At 41.7% G+C, this 13,804-nt stretch overlaps 1 protein-coding gene across 1 annotated transcript in view; it reads right to left on the bottom strand.

Annotated features, from left to right (window-relative positions):
- BCAS1 (brain enriched myelin associated protein 1) overlaps positions 1 to 13,804 on the bottom strand; it is a 53,568-nt gene that overhangs the window by 20,387 nt on the left and 19,377 nt on the right. The window contains 3 exon segments of the mRNA XM_040609393.1: positions 7,676 to 7,879; positions 8,219 to 8,254; positions 11,407 to 11,547. Of these exon segments, the coding sequence (XP_040465327.1) occupies positions 7,676 to 7,879; positions 8,219 to 8,254; positions 11,407 to 11,547 (381 nt within the window).

Genomic DNA, 13,804 nt, shown 5'->3' with positions numbered 1-13,804 from the left:
CAAATGAGTTTTGTCTCTCAAGCTCTGTCTATGCAATAGCGTTGGTGTCACTACTGAAAACAAATGTGTCCTGGGGCGAAATGCCAAACTCTGAAAAGCACTGTCTATTTAAATAAAGCAAAGAACAAAGTGATAGTCAACTATTCAGATAAATTGATTTGTTTAAAGCAATTGGCGACTTTTTGTACATTTCTTGATGGATTCCATGGGAGGCTTTAGGAAAGTTTAAATCCTGTTTTACAGTATCTTTTTTTTTTTTTTTCCTTTTTGAACTTAGATATCTAGTGTACTTATGAAGTTATTTTAATTTCATACTTTTAGGCATATCAAAATTGTTGCAGAACTTACAGGTTACCTTGTGTAAGATCTTAGGCTTGCTATTAAAAATTTTATGTTAAATTCCTTATAATTAGAATAGAATTACAGAATCATTTAGGTTGGAAAAGACCTTTAAGATCATTGAGTCCAACTGTTAAGCCAGCACTGCCAAGTCTGCCACTAAACCATGTCCCTAAGCACCACATCTACATGGTTTTTAAACAACTCCAGGGATGGTGACCCCACCACCTCCCTGGGCAGCCTGTTCCTGTGCTTGACAGCCCTTTCAGTGAAGACATTTTTCCCAATACCCAACGTAAACCTCCCTGGGGCAACTTGAGGCTGATTCTTCTTGTTATCTGGGAGCAGAGACTGACCCCCACCTGCCTACAGCCCCTGTCGGGCAGCTGTAGGGAGCGATCAGGTCCCCCCGAGCCCCCTCCTCTCCAGGCTGAGCCCCCCAGCTCCCCCAGCCGCCCCCCAGCCCCTTCCCCAGCCCCGTTCCCGGCCCTGGACACGCTCCAGCCCCTCCGTGTCCCTCTGGCAGTGGGGGGCCCGGCACTGAACACAGGATTCATGGTGCGGCCGCACCAGTGCCAAGTGCTGGGGGACAGTCCCTGCCCTGGCCCTGCTGGCCACACCGTCTGGGACACGAGCCAGGCTGCTGCTGGCCGCCTTGGCCACCTGGGCACACTGGGGGCTCCTGCCCAGCCGGCCGGCGACCAGCCCCCCCCGGCCCCGTCCCACCGGGCAGTTCCCCCCGCTGTGCCCCCGGCCTGGGCGCTGCGGGGCTGCGGTGCCCACGGGCAGGGCCCGGCACGCGGCCCTGCTGGCCCTCGTACCGTTGGCCTTGGCCCGTGGGCCCGGCCTGCCCAGACCCCCGCGGAGCCTCCTGCCCCCCAGCACATCAACACTGCTGCCCAGCTCGGTGTCACCTGCACACTGACTGGGGGTGCACTCGATCCCCTCGTCCGGGTCACTGGTAAAGACGTGAAACAGCACCGGCCCCAGCAGAGCCCTGGGGACACCCCTGTGCCCAGCGCCAGCGGGATGTGACTCCATTGCCCACCGCTCTTTGGGCTCGGCCGCCAGCCAGGGCTTTACCCAGCGCAGAGACCCCCGTCCCAGCCATGGGCGGCCGGGTTCTCCAGGAGATGCTGTGGGAGACGGTGTCGAAGGCTTTACTGAGGTCCAGGCAGACACCAGCCACAACATCCACTAGGCAGGTCGGCTTGTCATAGAAGGAGATGAGGTTTGTCAGGCAGGATCTGCCTTTCATAACCCCACGCTGGCTGGGCCTGATCCTCCAGTTGTCCTGTATGTACCATGTGATGGCACTCAGGATGATCTGCTCCATAAGCTTCCCCAGCACCGAGGTCAGACTGACAGCCCTGTAGCTCCCTGGATCCTCTTTGCCCTTCTTGTAGATGAGCCTCACGCTAACTAACCACCAGTCTTCTGGGACCTCCCAGTTTGCAAGGACTGTTAATAAATTGTCTCCAGGAATCATTCTTGTATACCCATCTCCCTCTCTAAGAATGAATTAACTGATGCTGCAGATTTTCTTTTGCAACTTTGTGATCTCAGAGATATCTTTGGAGGCCTAGTCCAACTGTCTGCTCAAAGCTGTTGAGGAACTTGTCAAGCTGAGCTTTTAGTATCTCCAAGGCTGGAGGTTTCACAATTTTTATACAATCAGATCAGGCTATTCAGACATGCTGGGACAAAAGGAAGCTCTAGAGACAACACATAATCCTCTTCTCCAATAAGACTGACCAAGGTGGCATGTTCTTGGAGACTGATGACACAGGATCATGCTATCTTGCATGCTTCAGAGAGGCAGAGAATGCCTGCACGTAGTGTCTCAGTAGATGGGGAAAACCCCTTCCAGTGAAGGTTTTCTGACATACTTTTAAGAGTTTTTCATTTTTGTTTCCCCTAAGAAACTAGAAGAAAAATTTCCATTTGTGCATCCAAGAGACTCGCCAAAGTGTTTCTGGCAGGAATTGAAAGTGTGATGGGAAGAGCCTGACAACGATGAAGTCAATAAACTTTGAATGACACTACATTAACCTAACCTGTTCTCTAGAGCAATGGGCTCAGTTTCTTTACTCACCTGGGAGAAAACCAAAAGTTATATCAAGTTTTGTGACTAGTTTTGGGAAGAAACTGCAATTTGTATATAATAAGAATTTGCAACCAGCCCAGATCTATCTGCTTCATGAGTCTTTGACGCATAAACGTTCACATAAAAGTAAGTTATCTCCTTACATCTACAAATCGCATCAACTGAGGCTGCTGGATTCATGGGTCCAAATTCTGCCTCCAGTTTCCTTAGACACAAATTGTACTAAATTCAGCCGAAGTCAGCAGCTATTGTTGTTATGCACCACAGAGACAGAAGTGCCATTAGGTTATTTGATTTTTGTTTTTTGAAGGCACTCTGCCAAGCTTAGAAAACATTTCAAGATACATTTGTTTGAAGTAAGATGAGTGCCATCCTTTGTTCTTCTTATTACAGAAAATACCTTTGTTTTCTTCTTCGAAATATTTTAATTTATCATTGCTAGTTGTGTTTTATAGGAGTATTTTACTAGGCTCTTTATTTCACTGTGTTTGGGAAGCATTCTTCCATCTCTTGAATGACAGCATCTCTGATTTTGTTTTATTAATGAGCTTACTTAAAACAGTTGTGGTGGAAAGTTTGTGTCTACTCCTTGAGTTGTGATCTGGTTCTTACAAACCCTCTTACTGCTTTGGGGAACTATTACTACAGCAGTTTCTTATCTAGGTTTCTGACCATACAAATTGTCACCTTATGAAAGCGTAACTTATTTTGTGACCTGGATAACTTTGATAGGAGTTTTCGTTTTGCTTGCTGAATCTTTCCTCAGAATTGAGGTAAACACTATACCCTGCTTTGATCTTGTACTGGAGTCTGAACTGGTACTCTGCACTGCATTTCATTAGACACAAAGAACAGTTCTTCTGTTTTCCCTGGGTCATACCTTCTTTATGAAGCAGGTTTTCTTTTATCTTAACAATATATATGGGAGATGACCTTTTGCTCAAGAAATTTCCACTTAAAAGAGCAGTCATGCTTGACATTTGTTCCTGCTGCTTGCAGACTCACAGGCGGGAAGCAGGGAGGGTTAGAGAGGCTTTAACCCACCCTCCTGCCCTCCTTTGCCAATGCAAAGACGACAGAGGTTGCTGCAGTTAAGGTAGCTCAGCTTCAGCCATGGTCATGCTCTCAGACCTCCGCCCTGAAGCCCCCTGTGACCTGCAGCTGCTGCACGAAGGTGCCACTGGGCAGATCTGTAGCTGTAACAGCTCAGACTGTTAACCGATTAGTGTTAACAACGGGCAGCTTATGGTTAAGCCACACTGGTCTGTAAACATCCCAGGAGTGTGGTTCTGACTCACAAGTCCCATTGGTTTTATTTGCTGGGTTGAGGCGGTTAGAGGTCCCCTCTGCTGTAAGGGTGGCAGCCGTGCCGGTACTCAGGTGGTGAAACGGCCACCAAAAGCCCGTTGTTCATTGTCCTCCTCACTCCCTCAGCCAGGGGCAATTCTCTTTCAAGTCCCTTCAACCATTTATCCAGCCAAAAATGGCCAGAATCTTCTCCTGTCCTGCATGATAGATGGTACATCCCAGGATGGGAGCAGGGAAACTACTGCAGGAACATGGCAGGCCCTGTGCAATTGTGACATTTATCTCACACACTCCACCCAAATATTTATCTTTGCTTTCCTATGGAAGAACACAGTTGCAAGCTCAGGAATAGAAAGCGTTATTCTGCTTCACTTACTAGCTAACCAGTTTGCTGTTTGTGTTAACAGTAGATAAATATCCCTCAGTAAAAAGGGCATGATTTTTCTGCGTTTGTATGGCAACAGAATTGCAGTAGCTTAAATTTTGGATTTTAAAAAATATATCTGCTTTAAAGATAATTCACAGAGCACTTGAAATAATACTCCCTCAATCATTTTCCTCCATCATTCACTGGCCTGCTTTGATCAGATATAAATGAAGTGTCATGTTTCTCTGCCCTGATCAGATATCTACAAGGTCTTGAAACCAAGTTTCCAACACAAATATTGGAAACTACCAACTGTATTATTCTATTAATATTCCTCAGCATTTACAAAAAACAAACAAAAAACCCCAACCCAAACCCAAAAGCTAGCATGACAAACATTTAAGTAGCAGTTATGACAATTTTGTGCAGACTGATCAGGAAATGGGGCAAATACAGTCAAAGTGGTTTCCATCTGAGGAGCTGAATAAGGATTTTTTTTTCTTTTAGATATTTTTTTATCTGTAGTCAGAGCAGCAGCATTAACTGCAATGTGTTGACAGGCACTTCATTAACTTTACTTTGAAGTGAAAGCTCATCAGAAGATAGATATCTAAGAGACTGCCTGGAAAGAGAGGATCTGGATCTGAATCCTGGATCTATTGAGTGTTGTGTTTGCTATTTGTTAGTTCAAAAGGAAAACTACATGTGACTCTGCATCATACACCTATTTAGAACAGTTGCTAGCTTCGATTCTCTGTCCTAGCAAAAGGGCAGTACATTAAGTGTGCCAGAAAGAAAGATAAAATCATTGCAGAAAAAAGACAGAATCTTCGAACCAAGCTGAGTTTGAGGCTAACCTGTAGTCTAAGGATTTTTTTATTATTATTTTATTTTACATCTATCATCATTTTTTTTTTTAGCTTCAAGCTGACTGGGTCACCAGGGTCTTTCATCAAAGGAAATACAATATTATTCTCTGTCAAGAAAATCCAGTAAAGCAACATCAGCCTTTTATAGGTAAGGATTCAATGCTCAAGCAGGCACGTTTGTTTTTTTTTTTTTTAATTCTTAGGACCAAATTCACTTCTCTGCTGCAGAAATTTACTCCAGAAAAGCAGAAAACTTGCAAAAACATTTGGTCTCAGCATGATTCCAGACCAAAGAAGTTCTAACTAAGCAGAACTGGGCTCCTTTTACAGAATTCAGATTTCACATACTATTATAGCTCAGTGCATTTGCATAAATTATTTAACTAGCCCTTAATATTTCTGGTAGCAACCAAAACCTGCTTGGAGTTGTAGTTCCATTCAATGAATTGTCCTGGTTTCAGCTAGGGTAGAGTTAATTTTCTTCTTAATAATACCTGGTGCAATGTTGTGTTTTGGATTTAGTATGAGAATAACGTTGATAACACACAGATGATTTTAACTGTTGCTGGGTGGTTTTTATACTGTCAAGGGCTTTTCAGTTTCCTAGGGCTGGCCAGCCAGAGGGCTGGAGGGGCACAAGAAACTGGGAGGGGACACAGCCAAGACAGCTGACCTCAACTAGCCAAAGGGGTATTCCATACCATGGGACATTGTGCTCAGTATATAAACTGGGGGGAGTGGGCTGGTTACTGCTCAGGGAATGGCTGGGCATTGGTCAGTGTCTGATGAGCAATTGTACATCACCTGGGTATTTTTTTTCCCTTTTGGATTTTATTCCTCTCTCCCTCCCTCTCCTTTTCATTATGGTTGTTGTTATTATATTTCAATGATTAACTTGTTCTTGTCTCAACCCATGAGTTTTACCTTTTTCCCAGTTCTCCTCCCAGCCCTGCTGTTGTGGGGGGAGAGAGCGAGCAGCTGTGCGTACTTAGCTTCTGTCTGGGGTTAAACCATGACACTGACATAAGCAGCTGCTACTGATGTAGGATAAATTTAACACAGCATTATGAACAAACATAAGTGAAAGACAATTTTGGTACAAGTTTTACACCCCTGAGATGTTTGAGATCCCAGGACTTCACATGAAGATTGTTATAAGGTTAAAGAAACACAGGGTAGGTACTTAAAACTAGTTTAGCTTAGCTGTAATGCAAGATATAGAGAACTGGTGCTCAGTGTGGGCAGAACCTACATTACAGAGCAGTAAAATAGCTATAACTACATTAGTTTGGTTTAATCTTTCAAATTAAGGTTTTGAAATCTTACCAAAACCTTATCAGATTTTTTTTTTTTTTTAAATCAACCATCATTACCAATTTCTCCTCCACAGGAATGATTTTCCCTATTATTCTGCAAGAATACGTTCCCTTCTTAGATGCTTTTTCTTTTTCAAGCACAAAAGACCTTGTTACTTTGTTATGAAATTACTGAAGTTCAGACCAGCTTTATTACTTCCAAATTTACGCTGAAACTACATACAACCATCTGCCAGACGTTCAGCATACATCCTGCTTCCCATCCCTGTTTTCAAATGCGCCAGGCTACTCAGAGGAGGAGGTTTCTGTAGCAGTAACTAGACAAAAAAAATCCTTCTCCCTCTTCTTCACAACTTTCCTTTCATTCTAAATACCTGATTTACCTCATTCCGCAGGAAATCAAGTCCCAAGTTACAAATGTTTCAAGCTTAGATTGTTTTCATGCATGTTTATTCTGTAAATATCTAAAGACCTTAGTGGTTTTTTTTTTTTTTTTTTTTAATATAAGTAACATACCCAAACTGTATCTCTAGCACCACTGCTCAGTAGGGAAATACAGCTAAAGAAGCTGCAGGGCTAGCTGCTCAGTCAGCATCTGTGCGTTTGGAAGTAGTTCTTTTCTGGGATTTGAACTTGAACAGAAGCCCAGGAAAGCAGTTATTCAACATACAGTGATTCAGTGAAGTTTAATACAGCTCTTCCCTTAAATTAAATGAGAAAAGAATTATCCTTCAGCTTGTAAAACACACAGATCATGAAAACAGGAACCGTGTTTTCAAAGTTAGTCCTAATTTTGGTTAAAATCATTACTTAACCTGAGGAAAAATACTTCTTCCCAAGCAATCAACCTCAGTCCTCAAAATTAAAGACTGATCCGCTCTGGTATGCAACTTTTTCTATTGAGTAAGAATAGAACCACCAGATTCCATGTTTTCTGACATTTAGAACTAAAGCAAACCTTTCTCATGAAAATGAAATAGGTTTTTATGGTTATATCTCTATTAATGACATAATTTGGTAAAGAATACTATAATCTTCGTGGGGTTTTTAATAAATGTGTTAAGTTGACAGAGTATAACATTTCTTCTTCCATAACAGCACTAAAAAAATACTACAGGCAGGTTTAAAAGACTATGTTTTATGAGATTCTTCTGCAGGAGCCCAACTGCTGTTATAACCCATGTGCATATGTGACTGCCCAAAGCTCACGTATGCATTTGTACATGCATAGCCTGTTGTGCATTTGACACGTGGGATATATGCAACTGTGCAGATTTGACTGCTTTACTGTAACTCTGTATTTAGCAATAACTAGACACTGTGTGAAGATGGAGCTGTGGGATGGACCAGCTCTGAAATCCAGACGTACCTTTTTCCAAAAGAGCTTGCTCAGTGGCATAGGAGTGGACGATGTTTTCTCCTTCGTCACATCTTTGGGGGCTTCACTGGCCACTGCCTGCTGCTGAGCTGCAGGCTCGGGGGCTTTTGTATTCTGCTTAGTTGTCTGCGGCTCTTGAGAGGAAGGGACATTTTTGTCTGATTTTACAGAGGTAACAGGCTGCTGTTCAGTGCTCTAGAAAGAAACATGAACACATAGGCTATTGGAAAGATGTGAAGAACAAGATACCTGCAGCGAGTCGGGGCACCACCTTGTACAGGAGTGCACAGCTGGCCACCGCTGCACAGGACACACAAGGCAACAAGGTGCAGCTTACGGGCTGCATCCCTGTCCTTTCAAATGAAGTAATGTCTTGAACAGAGGAAGCAAATTACATATCAACCCACCCTTCATAACAGAGTTGATTAATTGATAAAGAAATTAAAACACTGTCTGCGAGACTGAAAATGACAGCGAGAATAATTACCCTTTAACTGCATTATTCATACAGATAACTTGAATCATCCTACTCACTTTGGTGTTAGTTGTCTGTTGGGTCTCTTTTGCAGCCTGAAGGGAAACAAAACACAAAGACAAGTCTGTTTCTGGCAGTGTCAGTGCTCACAGTTACACAGTTCAGGAATTGTCTGTGTCACAAATTATTTTATTTTTAGTGAATGTTTGTGAAAGTCCTGGCTCCTGCAACCATGGAAACTGATCTCTGGCAGAGGCAAGGCTGCCTGGAGGGACTGCCAGCTTGCATCCTTCTACCTGCAGCAGCACTGAAGCCTTGTGTGGAACTGCTATGTGCTCACGCTGCTCTGCTTGCAGTCCTCAGCGTCTGTAGAAATATATGTATTTACGTATGGATTCCCAGTTTCTTCAGGTAAGACATTACCCAGGGTTTTAAGATACTAGCAGATATTTTTCTGAGCTGGGTCTGGTGCACAGCTTTCAGTGCACATGTACGAGCCAGAGCTGGGTCTTTTCCACTGCAGGAATTGCATACCAGTCAGGGACGTGCTAACGTCACCTTCAGAACGGGAAACTTTGCTTTCTGGGATACAAAACATAGGCAGATGACTGCCTGGAAATGAAGGACACAGAACAGCGGTGGCTTTATAACTTAGAAGCAGGAATTGCAGCTCTACAAAAAGCCGCTCTGCAGGTGCTGGAGATTGCTTTAGTCCATCCACTCGTGCTTTTGAATTTACTCTTTTGTAAAAAAAAAAAAAAAAAAATCATTCACAGTCATGGGCATCCTGGTTTCACCAAAACACAAAAAGCCAGGATGGATCCAGTTTGTTAAACTCCTTCCCGGCCAGTGGTACATACCAGCATCTATCAATCCTAACACCCAGCATGGCTTACGCTGAAGATGAGTGTCTGAGCAGTACAAAGAGAGGAGCAGCAAGCCACAAACTCAAGTGAGTCCAGCACCCCCGGGTTTAGGCAGCCTGCCACACGCTCTGCAGATTTCTTAAAAGAATAGGTGAGAGATATTTTGCAGGAGCCAAGAACTTCTTTTTGTGGTTAGCTCTAATGAACAAGACCCAGAGCAAGCGGTAAGAAGTAGTACAATGCCATGAGCTGGCTTCAATACCAGTGCTGACAATAAGTGATTAACCCTTCTGTTCCGAGTAAAAATTCCATAAATCAGTATGGTTGTACTACCAAACTGGCATGCAATGCAAGGCAAATATACATGGATGTGCATAAAAGAACAGACAGGGACCCAACTGTCAAGTGCCACCCAAACTCAGCCTTTCAGCTCAAATGGCCAAATCACATTGCATCAGCTTATATTATGGATTTATACCAGGATGCATGTTGGTGTTTGAAAACAACATTCACAAATTGCTTTAAAGTTAATACTCATGTAAACACAGGACACTGAAAAACAATGTTTCTGTTAACCTAATAGTCAATCTATACTTAAAGTGTGGAGAAGTGCATTTTGGAAGACTTGCAGGGAAAGAACTTTCAGAGGAGACAGTGAACTGCTTAAAATTAAATATGAGACATACATTAAAATGATAATTTCAAATAAAGGAATTCATTACCTATTCATCCAGTTGACACATCATGCTAAGGCATTTCAAATGAAAAGAGATAAACTTTTTTTTTTACTAGAGGTGATAACTTCAGTGCTTGCCTGTCACATCAGTGCTCTGATTTGAATTTCCACTTTCAACCAGCCTTACAAGCAAACTGTTGGCACCATTTTAATCCATCTCCTTTATTCTTAATATGTCATAAATGATACCTTAGTTATTGCTTCTGTATTTTGTATGTTGAAAGCAAACTGTGAAAATAAACTTAGAAACAAGAAAAAACTGTTTAAAAAGTAATGACTTTTTATAAGATAGATTTTATTGGTGTAAAATTTTAGTGCTGTTGCATTCCTTCAAGATAACTGCTTTCATTCCAGACCAAGGCTCTGTTACAAATTCTATCGAACAGCCTAATGAAACCCAATTATCTTTCCCAACAACTCACTACAAGATTTTGAACTCTTGAAAAGGCTTAGCACCTTAAGAAATGCTAGCCAGGTATGTTTTTTTACTTGGAAGCCCTAATTGATTATGAACAAGTAATTAATATTTTAATTGTATCAAATATCAAAACCATTAGCTATCAATGCAGTATATACAAGATCTTAACTTTAAGCTGTTGGCAAGAACTGTAGACTTAAAACCATTGGGAAGATTATTATTCCTTCAATAATATACAGATGACATTTTTATCTCAAAAATTAGACCGTGGAAAGAACATTTTTGTTTTGAAAATAGCTTGAAGAACTCCCTTTGACCTGGGCCTTTGATTATAAAGCCCCCTACTCACCAGAAATTCCATGTGGGTGTTTTGAGTGAACATTAAATATTAATTACTTTCCTCCCCCAGTAGAAGGGTCTCTGCTTCTGCATTCTTTGGGCTAAAAAGCTACAATTCTCTGCCTCCCTGCCACAGAATATCATGGCAGATTATCTTCAGAGAATGCAGAAATGCCCAAATACAGGCCTTGAGACCAAAGATTTTTCAGGGAGATATAAATATATATATAAAGGTAAAAGCTAATGTCCTCTGAAGCAATCATTTGCATGAAAAGCGTGCATTTTGAACAATTTAAAAGTATCCTTGAAAACCAGACTTTTCCCCTCCAAACTAAACTTTGGATTCAATAAACGACTACTTTTCTTGTTTTCAGTGAAAAGCAATGTTTGTGAAGGGAACTCCCACTTTCTCTGTGCTGTATCTGATGCCCCAGTTCACCAAACCAACATGCACTGGCATGTGGTCAAAATAGGTAAGGCAACGTGGATCATAAAGCCTTAATTGTAGTTGGACTGAACTCTTAAACCTGTCCTACAACTGTAGGCACCGTTCATGCCTGCAGAACTCATTGTTTGTCAGTACCTTTTATTTTTAAGTGGTCAGGGAAGTTTAGTCAGCATTAGCAAGTGTAACTGGGAAGCACATAGCAGGGAAGGTTAGAGGAATTGTTTCAGAATCCTGAATTCACAGATGGTATAACAAGAGAAACTTTGCACATGAAGATCATTTTCATAAGGCATGGCACAGAAATGCTCATGCCATTGCTTTCAGAGCATTGCACAGCTGGCCAGATGCTGATTTCAGTCACCAAATAAACAACTTCACTCTATGAGAGGAGCCATCTGTTACTGCTCAGGGTTCTGCTCATGCTAGTGTTTCATACAGACCTTATGTCTAAAGAGTTTACTAAAAGTACTGTGTCCTAGCTTGGGACTTTCTGCCTTCTTTTTCTTGGCTCCTTTAGCTTGGGATTCTGCTGATGTCTTCGGAGCAGGTTGCCCGCCATGGCCTTTTTCCACTTTTGATCCCTTTTGTACAAGAGCATTTGAAGTTAAGTACTTATTGCAGAGTTCTTTCTTGATCCACAGAAGACATTCAACTACTCACACATGTAGTATCAAATCCAAACATTTCCTTTTTGCTCTCGACAGTAAATAATGTTTTCTTCTGAGCGATTGCTCAGTTCTCCTTAGACTTCCTTTCACATGAGTAGTGAAATAAATATAAAAGCTAAGGCAATCCAGTTGACCCAAAATTAAATCACAATTTGCCCCCTAAAATCTTCATTCAGTTGAGACTCAGATCCCACAAAGACTGAGACCTCTGTGTTTTAGTTACCGTGAGTAACTGAATTGGAGATTATAGTGTTAAAATAGGCAGATACATAAATAATTGAAAATACCTTCATTCTTTTTATTGCAGTGTTATAAAGACTTGAAAATGTTTTGCATAATGCATTATTCAGGAAAGAGGCAGTATGAATATTCATAATATATGCTACATAAACTGTTTCAAGTTTGCACTAATGTTCATGAAATTAGTTAGAAATGAAAGTATCAGAAAAATAGTAATGATAGACTGATACTAAAAGTATTGGATGAGCACTGCTTCCTTTTCATTCCATTTTAAATATCTGCAGGAGGCATTTAACTTGAACGACGATTCCCAAAACATGTTAGAGACCAGATCTCTAAAAAAACCTAGGCAACACATTGAAAAATCCACTACAAAGGGCTATGAAATAAGGAAACATTGCCAGCTTTCTATATGGAGAAAAAGCAGCATTGGGCTATTTTAAAAGTGGTAGCAGACTGCCTGTGGCTCAAGGCAGAGTCAATTACCCTGCAGAGAGGGTAGAGGTGGCCCTGTTCAAGTACGTGGCTTCTCTGCAAGTCTTGGAAAAACCCGAATAGCATTTGCTAAAATGTTCCATTTAACTTTTCACAGAATTGGAATATTTTTTTAATGAAGTACCTTCTCAAAACTTTGCTTTTCAAGTCACTGTTGCTGTCCCCCCCTCACCCCCAGTCTTCAACACAACCCTCTGGATTTGTCAGTGCAGGAAAAAAACCTTAAGTTTTCATGTAATAAAAAAGAGGCTTTTTTTTTTCCTTCTTTCACCACCATTTCCATCTTTTCATTAATAAAAAAAGAGACACACAAAACCAGAAGCGTGCAAGGTTGCTTAACTGAGCTTCCACATAGAAACAAGTTAACACAAGAGAGTGTTCTATGGTGACTGCGCTGTACGTATGCCCATAACATATGACTAATCGCAGACAATACAGGGTAGCATTTTTCACTCTTCAGTGTCAGGTTTTAAAACAATAAGGTGCCTTTCATTACCTAGTACAAAGGTGGATGTATTTTTTTTTTTTAACTCACTACTTGCTAGTATCCTGGACTTGACTCCAATCTCCTTTAGGCAATTTATTTCCCGATTTAATTAATAATCAGACCAATATATAGCAAAGAAATAAAGAATTTTAAAAATATTTCAATGCAAATGACTCAAGTGTTCATCCTTCAGGTAATTAGCTTGTCCCTTTGCAAGCTTCATTCTGTTTTCTTTTATACTTGAACAAGGCAAAAAGAAAAGCTTTCAACCAGTAAAAAGCTTTAAAGTGAGTTGACAAAAACTTCCAGGAACTACAGAAACAATCAGCCTATGGCATTTACAAGGTGAAGTATCAAGCCCTGTGGCTGACCACAACTAATCAGGCAGGAGGAAAAGGCCACAGTACAGAACGTAACAGGTATGAGTAGGTGAAGCTGGGGTCTTGCTCTCCAGGACTGTCCTATTCTGTGCCGTTGCATCTTCCCAAAGTGCTTTGTACTGAGAAAAGGCTGTGGCCAGTCACAACAAAATTGACCACTTCCCCCTGCAGTACACTGTACCATTCCTAGTATTCCCAAACGTACAATGTGGGAACAAGACAGGATCTGCTACAGAAAGGTCAAAGAGGTGGTCTGGGGCAGATCTGATCCAAATGCCACATTGGTTAGTATAAACTTGCAATAGATCAATTACTCCAAGGAAGTATGACTCAACTCGTATTAAACTCCTGTGTTTACACAGATGAAATGACAACCACTAAGGGTGTGCACAGGCTGCTGAAAGCATCCGTGTCTTTAGCCAGCTGATTAAAGCCAGAGGCAACGGCTAATGACAGCATGTTGCTACAAAAATAACACCAACCCAGTTCAGTGTCACTGATGCCTCACACACCTCTGCATTTCAGCAGGAGGGAGCACACTGCTGTGCTTTGCAAAGCTCAAGTGGGC

This window comes from Falco naumanni, chromosome 10 (genome assembly GCF_017639655.2).
Source record: "Falco naumanni isolate bFalNau1 chromosome 10, bFalNau1.pat, whole genome shotgun sequence".
NCBI lineage: Eukaryota > Metazoa > Chordata > Aves > Falconiformes > Falconidae > Falco > Falco naumanni.
Note: the sequence above shows the minus strand (reverse complement) of the source record. Positions and strands in the feature narration are given on the sequence as shown.